Raw genomic sequence first — 11,465 nt, forward strand, 5'->3', positions numbered from 1 at the left:
GAGGAGAGGAGAGGAGAGGAGAGGAGACTCACATACACTTCCCTGGGGCTGACAAGCAGAAAGCAGAACGTAATTGAGGTCAGAGCACACAGGGATCCAGGATAGGCAAACTGGTCCCCACTCTTTTGCAACATTAGGATAGAATGTTGCAGAGGAAAAGAACACACTTTAATGAACAGTGTCAGTAAAAAGGCAAATGGGACCAATTCTATGGACTTCTCATTATTTCCCCACACTGAGGCTGTGTGAACGCATGAGCCCTGGGCTGCAGTTATGTTCAACCGGTTCTTTTGTTCAGTCATCAACAGGGAACCACTAGGGAACACTATTACAGGAAGAATAGCTGTGAATGTAGTCAAGATCCAGTTAACCAAATCTTCAAAGTGCACCATGTATCTGTGTGCGGGCCCTGCCCTACAGGCAGCTCAGGGCTCAGGGATGGCTTCGCTTCTTCGCTCTGTCTTAGAACACTGGACATCCCAAAGACCCACACAAAGACCCATGGTTGATCCAGATGAATGAAGGCCTTTCTTTCCCCTGTGTAGTACTGAGGGCCAAACGTAGGCTCTTCCATGCTAGCTAAGTGCTCAGCCACTGAGCTCTATCCCCAGCTGCGAGGGGTTTTCTTTATAAAAAAAAAAACCCAAAAAACATTCTGTCTTGTTCACTTTTATATTTTTAAAAACCTAACAGCCTTTCTTAGTCTAGGAAAGAATGACTTATCCACTGCTTTTGAACCCTGGCTCATAAAAAAAAAAAAAAGCAGTTGTTTATACTGCATGGTGGGAACTGGGGAATTGAAATACTGCCTGGGCAGATCTCATAAAAGATGCAATACCCCCTCCCTGAATGCTTCCCAATTATAGTTTACATGCAAGCAGAATGGAGTGCTGTTTGTCTAGGCAAAAGCCTACAGGGAGGTTCAGAAGTCCTGTGGGAAACAGGAGGATCTATGGGTATTTGTTCTCAACCCAGACAAACAGAGCAAAGCCACAACACTGCCAAACCCAAGAGGCCTGTGGCTTCCCGGCAGAACCAGTGTCAGAGAGGCGTCTGTGCAGACGCCAGCTCCACAGGCCCGCAGTGGAGTCCACAGGGCATGCCGCATCTGACCTCACTGTTAATAAGCATGGCTAAGACGCCAGCTTCCTTCAGGGCTTATAATCGCCTCGCCTATGACCATGTAGACAAGTTATAAAACACGGGCATGCCCAGTGAGACCTGCAACACGTCGTCAGAGCGGTAACAGGAGCTCCTGAGTGGAATCTCTGCAAGCTGAATCACAGCCTGAGTCACCTAACACGGGAGTCACGTGTGATACAGATCTTTGACAAACCAACACTGCTGGCCTCCATATGTGGGCATCACCTGACCCTGGGAGGCAGCAGTAATGGCCTCCCAGTCACCATGCCAGGTCTTTACAATTCAGGGTCCTGACAGCCAAGCACTATAGGAGTCAACTGGAAAAAGACAACTATATTAGTCCTGTGACTGACATCTGCCTGCGGAACAGACATGATGGGCTGGGGCCTAGGAAGTAGAAGAACAAAACAGAGAAGGTATGGTCCACGCTGTCTATAATCCACATTTTAAAAAGCATCACTGTGGACACATCAGAGTGGATAAACCTCTTCAGTGGGGTGCAGCACAGTACAGACTCCCACAGAATACTCTTCTGCGTGGGAGAGTACAGTATCTCATGCTTGGAACAATCTTACAGCTTAGGTGTTAATGTCCCCAAAGTCGCACAAGTTAATGATAGCTGTCTGGGGTAGTACCAGTGGGAGGTAGTGGAATCTTTAGAAGGTAGGAACCTAAGTGTGTGTGAGGGTTGTTGGATCATTGGGGTATGCATGAAGACGATTTGGAACCCCAAGGTCTCCCTCTTTACTTCTCAGCCTGAGGCTAAAGGCTTTATCCCACCTTACAGTGCAGTCATTATATGTCGTCTTTTTTTTTTTTTTTTTCAGTACCAAACCAATGGGGCCAATCAGCCATGAACTGGGGCCTTCAAAGCTTTTCTCTCTAAGCTTTGATCTCTGATTCCCTATAGCTACGGATGCTAACCAATACAAACACAACCCAAGATCAAATTGATCTCTTAAGCCCTTTCTACATCTCTTTTCCCTCTGGAGTTGGGGTGGCAAGAGCTTGGCTGTGTATTTGTGAGGTGCAATTCCTGGGCCTGCTTCTTTATGAAGGCGCTTTGTCCTCTACATGGGGCTGACAGCCACAGTAATTTTGATGAGTCTGGACTTGGCAGGGGCCCAGCTCCAAATCAGAGCACCTGGATAGTACAAGAATGGACAGGTCTTGCTTGCATAACTCAAAGGGAGAAGAAGGCCTTATTTGGATGAGGTTTAAGCAAATTCCTTCCTCAAAGGCCTTTGGTATGGGGAGTGCAGCCCACAAAATTTCTCACATCCAGAGACTTCAGGCCATATTTAAGTTGAACGAAACCAAACTCTAGTTCAGATAAAGGAACAAAGACATTAAGCCTAGATCTGGAGGTGCAAACTTTAATTCTCCATCAACTTCAGAAGTTTACCGTTAAGGGACCTGGTAAAGAGAACTTGAGAAACTGGGCCATGAAGTGAAAGCAAACTCCAGGCCAATTTCCACTGTGGCATCCAAGAGCTATCAGAATTGCCGTCCAGGGCAGTGTCACTTTTACCATAGCCAGGGAGTGACTTACCCAGACAGTATTTCCAACCGGGGGACACTGCTAGGGCTCGCATGAGCTGGCCCTTTTTGTTGTTGTTATTGCTGGATGAAGTGGCTGACTCACAGGGAAGGAGGTGGGCAAGGAGAAAATGGAGCAAGCTCAACTGGGAAGCCTGTCTCCACATGAACGGCTGCTGGAATGGCTGCTGACAAAGACGTGTCCCTTGGCTCTCACAGCGCTTTACAATGACTCTCTCCAGTGAGGTAGCAGGCTCACGCTTCTGCCCCTTCTAGAGCTCCTGGCTATGGTGGGGAAGATTCGGGTACTAACACACCCAGCTTGGCACCACACCAGGGGTTCTTAAGAGAACCACTCTAGTGCTCAGGGAGATGAGGCATGTCCAGTACAGGAGTTGAATCCATCTGTCATCAAGAGAATGTATCCCTGTTTTTGTTTCAATCCACATTGGTCACTGCTTTCACCTTTAAAGGGTAGCAGGACCTTCTCAAACCTCTTTTTTTTTTTTAATCTGTGAAATGCAGATTATAGTATTTCCTATCTAACTCCATGTTCAGGTCATTATCTCTGCCCCCTACATTTAGAAGGCTTAGCACCATGCTGGGAAGGAATGCAGCATACGGACTGTATTTTATACCGTGGTGACTATTATTGCCCCTCTGAACACAGCTAAGTCAAACTGTGTTTCTGGGTCAAAAAAAGGAAAGGTGGAAAAGTCAGGGTGGGGTAGGATTTAGAAAGGATATCTGGACGCAGAGCCGTGGCTCAGTCAGAGCAGTGTGTATCTCGTGTGCACACCGCCCTGAATCCCCCAGTTCCAGTGGAGGTGAACCCTGTCATGGTGGTGTACGGCTACAACCCAGCATTTGGGAGGTAGCAGAGAGATGGTTAAAAGTTCAAGGTCGTGCTCGCTTTGGCAGCACGTACACTAAAATTGGAATAATATAGAGAAGGTTAGCATGGCCCCGAGCAAGGATGACACACAAATCCGTGAAGTGTTCCATATTTTAAAAAAATGTTCAAGGTCATCCTCAGCTTCAAACACAGCATGTTGGAAGTCAGTCTGGGATATACAAGACCAAGTCCCCAAATTAAAAAGGGACCTGGGGGTAGAGTAGAGAAAAAGCACATATATAATAAATATATGCTATAAATGTAAATAAACATATGTATCTACTTTAAAGTTTAAGATTAACTTGCTCTTTTATATTTTGGGCATCTTTACCAATTCAGTTTTTCTGAATTGAACTGCTCATTCATGTCCAGTTCTTGAGATTCGTATATACCAATTACTTGAATTGATAAAAGCCTGATCCCCCGGGGCTGGCGAGATGGCTCAGTGGGTAAGAGCACTGACTGCTCTTCCGAAGGTCCTGAGTTCAGATCCCAGCAACCATATGGTGGCTCACAACCACCTGTAATGAGATCTGATGCCCTTTTTTGGTGCGTCTGAAGACAGCTACAGTGAATTACGCCAGGGCTGCAGCCAGCGGGGCCGGAGCAAGCTGACCGGAGCGAGCAGGGTCCTGAGTTCAATTCCCAGCAGCCACATGGTGGCTCACAGCTATCTGTACAGCTACAGTGTACTCATACACATAAAATAAATAAATAAATATTAAAAAATTAAAAAAAAAGCCTGATCCCCGCATCTTCTACCAGTTGAGGTATGTTTTATAAAGAGTCAGTTGTATTGGGTTCCAAGCTGGTTTATGTCAAATGGGTGTCTTTGTGATTATATACTTTATTTAAACAAATGCAAAAGAGAGTTTCTGGGCCATTGAGATAGCTCAGCAGATAAAGGGGCTTGCTGCCAAAGCCTGACGACCTGAATCCCACTTAGTGGAAGGAGAGACCTGACTCCAACAAGCTGTTCTCTGATATATATTTTTGTGTGTGTGTGTGTGTGTGTGTGTGTGTGTGTGTGTATCCTTTCACCCCCTCTCTCCCTCTCCTCCTATTAATTAATTAATTAATTAATTTATTATTTATTTTGGTTTTTCAAAATAGGATTTCTCTGTGTAGCCCTGGCTGTCTTAGAACTCACTCTGTAGACCAGGCTGGCCTCGAACTCAGAAATCCACCTACCTCTGCCTCCCAAGTGCTGGGATTAAAGGCATGCATCACCACTGCCCGGCTTCCTCTTTATTTTTGATAAAAAAAATTATTTAATAAGAAGAATTACTGATTTTAAGGACTCAGGATGCTCAGGAACTTGATGAAGCAGAGTCACTAGAATGGTAACGTGTATGAGACAATTTATAAAATACCGTAAAGGAAAAAAAAAACTCAAACCTGAAAAGAGTTTGTGCTGCGTTTTTCATTTGCTCAGTGGCTTTCAGAACAGCAGGCATCATGTACAATACAGGTCAACCTTGATGATGCCTGAACAACCAACATCAGTATTCCTACTAACTACATGAAGAATGGCCACAGCTTTATGTAATGGCTAATAATTATCAGCTATTTCCTGGATACACGGAACTTGCTAGGAGTCTCAATTCACCCGCAGACTCCTGATAATCAAGGACTGTTATGAATGCCTACCGTTTGGGCCCCTGGGCCTTCTCCAGGAAGTTACTAAGGGTACACTTCAGGGGCTGGAGAGGGTTAAGAACACTAACTGTTCTTCAGAAGGTCCTGAGTTCAAATCCCAGCAACCACATGCTGGCTCACAACCATCCATAATGAGATCTGACACCCTCTTCTGGTGTGTCTGAAGACAGCTACAGTGTACTTATTTATAATAATAAATAAATCTTAAAAAAAAAAAAAGAGTCCACTTCAACAGTCAAATACTTACACTGAAACACATTAATCTATTGATACTGCACCATTCTGCCGACACTTTGGTTCTAATTTGGCAACTGATAGCTTTTGGAATGCTAATTTTGGTACATGCAGGCTCTGTTGTCTCAATGCCCTTAAGCAACGAGAAATTGATCATTTCCACCTCTGACCACATAAACCCCCCAAGGTGGGAAGAGAATCAAACATGGGCCTCCAGCTCCAGCCTGCAGCTCAGCCCTGGGCCTGGAGGTGCTCCTGTATCTTCATACAGCATGAACCACATGAGGAGATCAGGAGTCAACAGTAAATCTTTTCTTCCAGGTTGCGGGGTACCCACAAGTGCCCAACAACACATGGTTTCAGTAAATTTGAACAAAACGCCCTATGGCAAGGAAGATCCCATAGTCTCTAGGACGATGTTCAGAACCTCCCAGGCTAAGGAAGATTAGTTACATGGACCCCCACATAGACCACCGCCCGAAGGAAGATTACTTACACAGACCCCCACGTAGACCACCGCCCAACCGCGGTTCTTTCTTTCCTTTAAAAGAATACTTGTTCTTATTTTTATTTATGTATTACGTGTTTGTGTATGCCAGGTGTGTACTGCTGCCTGAAGGGGTGGAGGAGGATACAGGATCCCCTGGAGCTGGAGTCCCAGGAGATCGTGAGCCACCCATGTGGATGCTGGGAACCAAGGGCTGGTCCTCTGCAAGGGCAGCAAGTGTTCTTAACCACTGCGCCATCCTCCCTTAGACTGCTTTTTCTATGTGCAGTAAGATTCAAAGGTGAGCAGGCAGAAATGAACAGCAAAGCTCTTGGAAACCACTTAGCGATGGGCAGGGCTCATTGTAGGAAATGGGATTTTTAATCTATTGATTCCCTATCAAGAAGGTCTTAATTACCATTAGCCTGATGTAATCATTCACTGAGATGGCTCAGGTTTATCACTATGGACTCTAAGTCAGTCACTTTCTAATCTTGTAGAGAGAGCTACGTGTGTCTGCGTGCTGAGGTTGGGGGAAGAGGTGGGTTTATACAGAGGGGCAGGTTTGAGGTCTCTAACTCTACAGTCTAGTAACTTGTCTGCCTCCCCCCACCCCCCACCCCCGCTCCCCCACTTATTCCTACCACAAAGACTTTTGCTTCTAATTCAAAATTACCTGCAAGACATTACGATACCAACACACCAAGAGGGAGGAAGAGCTACTTCAAGTGTGTGCTCCAAAGCGCGCTTTGCTTCCACACAATGCAAATGCCTGAACAAACCAGCCTTTGATTCGACAAAGAAGCCACCACAGCTGCTCTGCCCGCACAAAATGGCTGATTCAGCTTTATGGGAGACGTGGCTGCAGCTCTTCCTCTACCTCACCCTGCCCACCAGTAAGGGAGAAGGTCATCTTTAGCTCACCAAAGCCTAGCCGCTGGTGGCAAAACCAGGTGTCATAAATCCCAGCCTGGTTCTTTCTTTTTTTTTTTTTTGTCAAAGGACCGATGCTATGCATGGTCCTGACACAGAGAGACAATGAGACATTTGAGGACACATTTTATGGGACCAGTACTAGGTAAAAGGACTTAGTGACACACACACTAACAGTGCAAAGGTGGGGGCCAAGAATCAGAACCCCATCATCAGACGTAAGCACTCACATTCTTTTAAGCGCTCTGTCCAAGCCCTGAGGTGCCCGTCTCAGTTCCAGAGAACTCAAGGGTTTCAGGTTAAAGAGCCAGAGAGAGGGTAGAGCGTCTTGCCACAGCTTCTAATAAACATCGAGGCTTCACTGGGTGTTTAATGCTCAGATCCAGCCCGCAACACAGGAGGGCCCTGGCATCCTTGGCCCGCTCAGCCCATGCATCTACCAACCCCCACTTGGCCCACCAGACCCCAGTTTGGAGAGCTGCTTTGAGAGCCCGGACTCTGTCTCAATGAGGCCATTCTTCATGGGGCCTGACAAATAGGTTGGTTTCAGGAACTCTGTGCTTCTCTCTCCTCATTCCCCTTATTCCTCACCAAGGAATGAACGCTTCCAACCTTAATGTTTCTAGTCGCAGACAAGAACCGCTGTTCCTTTTAATCGAGGAAAACAGAAATCAAATTAGTGCTGAAACCAAACATCTCACCTACAAGCAATGTATTTCCTCTGCAGATTCTCGATCACAGTCATACACCCGTGAGAACAGCGACCACGAATTTTACGTTTTGCTGAGTGTTTTAATATGTGTGTAATAATGACGATATCAGAAGAGTTCTACCTCTCCCCTCAGTACTGTAAAGATGCATGTTTCTATGAATCAAGAGGCTTTATTTCAAGGTTAATTGAACTTATTTGACTTGGTCACACAGCCAAAAATTGTGCCAGTAGACTATCCGTACATTAAAAAAATCATTTCTATATATTTATAATCCTGCTCATAGTGTTTCTCAGATCCTAAATCCCACAGATCTCTTATCATCTGGATCCAATGAAGCTGTACGAGGCAGAGAAGAAAGTCTTCGGGCCCGCGTGCTACAACTTTGAGAGGCTATTGCAGTGTCTTGCAGGCAGTAATGGAAGACATGTGCGGAGGGATACAGGAAGAAAACCGTCTCTCCTACACTGTCTTAAGCAACTTGTGCCAACAGCTTGCATTTTTCACCCCACTGATCTCTACTTCTTAGCCTGTTTTTGAGGATTTCCTGCCATCACAGCCTCACTGTGCACTCTGCTCAGGCCCCTGCTAGAGATATGCCCAGCCCCTCCCTACAAGAAACTCAAACGGAGTACCACTCATGGGACATTCCTTCAGTCAGCACTGTGGTTCCTAGATAACCCACAGGACGCCCCATGGCATCGCAGGTCCATAGGAGTTGCTTTTCCATTTTATAGGACGCACGATGAAGCGCAGAGGAAGCAAGCACTGATCCCAAAGAGCCAGAGCAGGGTCCTGGGATTTTAACCCAGACCTGACATTAAGGTCCACGCATTTGCCTTGGCTCCATGACACTTCATGTCTGGGTACCTCTGACGTTCCTCTTACATGCTGTCTTAGTCAGGGTTTCTATTCCTGCACAAACATCATGGCCAAGAAGCAAATTGGAGAGGAAAGGGTTTATTCAGCTTACTTCCACATTGCTGTTGATCACCAGAGGAAGTCAGGACTGGAACTCAAGCCAGTCAGGAACCAGGAGCTGACGCAGAGGCCATGGAGAGATGTTTCTTACTGGCTTGCTTCCCCTGGCTTGCTCAGCCTGCTCTCTTATAGAACCCAAGACTTCCAGCCCAGGGATGGCACCACCCACAAGGGGCCCTACCCGCCTTGATCACTAACTGAGAAAATGCCCCACAGCTGGATCTCATGGAGGCACTTCCCCAACTGAAGCTCCCTTCTCTGTGATAACTCCAGCTTGTGTCAAGTTGACACACAAAACCAGCCAGTACACATGCTAAATTTTTTCTTAATTAACAAGTAAAACTTGTATTTGTGTGTTATGTACACATTTTTAATATATGAATACATTTTGGAATGACTGAATCAGGTGATTTAACATACACCTAACCTCAATACTTACCATTTTCCTCTTTTGGACTTATTTTATATGCTCGCTTTCAGTGCCATCTCTATATCTCCCTTAGCAACAGCAGCCAGTCCACACCATCTCCACTCTGAGTTTCTATAGCACTTGTAAAGTTTAGACTTGACTGGGGAACATCCCTGAGGCCAACGACATCCTTAAGAGGCAGACGTCTAAAGACCTAACAGGGTCTGGAATTTTGGTGGTATGGGGTGAGGGGTGAGAGGTGCAGTCAGAGTCTTGCTTCTAACACTGGCTAAGTAGCTTAGCCTCGAACTGGCCTTGAACTCAGTCCCCTCGGTGCTGGACCCACAGGTGTGCACCCTTACCCGAGACCCTCTTACCCGAGATGGGGTTTTCAAACCCAGTCTAAGGCTGCTTAGCAAGGAAATGGTGGAGCCAGATCACTGACTTTGCAAACCCACCCACTAGAATGAGAGAGTGGGTGTGAGGCACACAACAGGAAAATGAAACTCCAGAATAATTAGAGAAAACAGACACAACAGGAGAGGCCGGAAGCCCAGAGGAAACGGCCAACTTACCAGCGTATTTTGTTGTGTTTGATTCATCCATGGACCAAAAGCAATAATCAAAGGCAAACACCTGGATGGAAGAACAAAATATAAAGCTTAAGAATGAGCCCCAGAGAAGTGAATTGGGCGGGGCAGGGGGCGGGGTTCCTGCTCATCCAGGTTGAGGGCAGGTTCCATATTGTCTGATGGGGAAAACAGGAGTGGTTTTGGGGCAATTGTCCTACAGTAATGAATTAATATAAAAACTACTGTTTATCTAGAATTCTACCAGGCAGACATATAAACCAGGTGGTTTATTGAAAACTACACTTAATAAGAAGTTCCCCCCCCACACACATACACACAAGTCTAGTAGTGTGCACTGAAACCTTAAGATTTTTCTCCCCAACACTTGAGTAATGTTAGATGGGTATATTTTTTACCAGTTCTTTCTCCTAGCCATCTACCATGCTACCGTCTCTCGATCAGAGAAGGTCAACTCCCTTCACACTCTGGGATTCCCTTCTTCCTCACTGTTTCAACATGAAATCCCTGGCTGAGTATTGCTGAAGACTCAGGCACGAACTCTCCACACAGCTCCAGAATGCCGACCAGACAAGAACTTCTACCTCGCCATGCTCTTTCACACAAACGCCTGTGCTCAAAGCACTGTCAAACGCACAGAAAAACACTCCCCAGAGCGTGTCCCAAGGAACAGGAGCTCACGAGATGGAGGAAGATAACACCACACTGAAAACTGCACACACTGACTGCCCTGTTTTGGGTTCCCGGAGTGAAAGCTTTGGGAAATCCTCCAGGAACTAAACGCCTGGCCTTCTCAATTCTTGTAATTCGTTTTTGGAGAATACTTATTAACAAGCAACGTTAATCTTCAAATGTGCACCTCTCAGGCAGCTCCAATGGCTTTGCAGCCTCTTTCTGGAGCTCCATGCTGAGGCCTTCTTTCCACCTGCACAGGAATCCTCCACTGCTACAGCACTTGAAGGGACAAGCTCTGAGCAAACTCAGCCTGGCAGTGCACACTGGACATCACAAACCCCTTGCCCACTACCTCCCTTGCTCCCCTATCTGCCCCCCTACCCAGCACTAGTGCGTGCCCTTTTGGAATGACTAGGCACACACCCCACTCTGTTTTCATTTTGTTCTTCATGACCACCCTTCAAGATGCTTCATACTGCAGGCCTGGGTCAATATGTTTTCTTCCAGAAAACACTGCTTGAATATAACCAAAGGATTTCCCCCCTTCTCTGATATCTCACCACAGTACTTAATCATTCCCTCTGCTTCTATTCTAATTTTTTCTGTTATCTACTAATCATGACATAGGAATGCCCAACCTTTTGATATAGTGACATCAACAAATGTGCTGGGTAGAATTCATGGCTACCCAGGCCAGCATAAGCCTGTGGGCTGCAGGTTGGACATAGCTGGATGATCTATGGATGTCTTATCTCTACTTATATCCTAAGTTCCCCAAAGGCAGGAACCATATTTAATTCATCTTTGAAACCTGCAATATTTATATTCATTGCTTTGGAATTATTTATTGAATGATTCCTGGTATTGGAACTTTGCAAGGAAGCAGGTACTTTTTATATAAAAGTTGTACATGGGCTAGTGAGATGGCTCAGGAGGTAAGAGGGCTTGCTTGCACAGTCATGAGGATCTGAGTTCAAACGTCCAGAACCCATGTAAAAAGTTCCATGTGAGTGTGTGTAATGTAAGCCCAGCAATGAGGGAAAGGGGCTGAGGAGGGAGGATTTCGGGAGCTCCCAGCCTAGTTCCACCTTCAGTGAAAGACTCCGTCTCAAGGGAGGAGGGAGGGGATGTGCCACAACTCACACCCTTCTCTTCATCCTCTTCACCCCCTTCTCCCTTCTCTTTCTCTCTCCCTCTCCCTCTCAAACAC

At 46.1% G+C, this 11,465-nt stretch overlaps 1 protein-coding gene and 1 non-coding gene across 10 annotated transcripts in view; one reads left to right on the forward strand and one right to left on the reverse strand.

Moving 5' to 3' along the window:
• The window catches only part of Kif13a (kinesin family member 13A), a 187,748-nt gene that overhangs the window by 95,664 nt on the left and 80,619 nt on the right, over positions 1-11,465 (reverse strand). For all 9 annotated transcript variants that reach the window (XR_004115262.1, XM_031359236.1, XM_031359235.1 and 6 more), the window contains exon 4: positions 9,566-9,626. Coding sequence is in view for 8 of the 9 variants with exons in the window: in XM_031359236.1 (XP_031215096.1) it covers positions 9,566-9,626 (61 nt within the window). In the remaining variant the exon portion in view is untranslated. The remainder of the gene's footprint in view (positions 1-9,565; positions 9,627-11,465) is intronic.
• LOC116082847 lies at positions 3,588-3,693 on the forward strand. The gene has a single exon (XR_004115474.1). It is a non-coding gene; the product is annotated as a U6 spliceosomal RNA (small nuclear RNA).

This window comes from Mastomys coucha, unplaced genomic scaffold (assembly GCF_008632895.1).
Source record: "Mastomys coucha isolate ucsf_1 unplaced genomic scaffold, UCSF_Mcou_1 pScaffold7, whole genome shotgun sequence".
NCBI classification, from domain to species: Eukaryota; Metazoa; Chordata; class Mammalia; order Rodentia; family Muridae; genus Mastomys; species Mastomys coucha.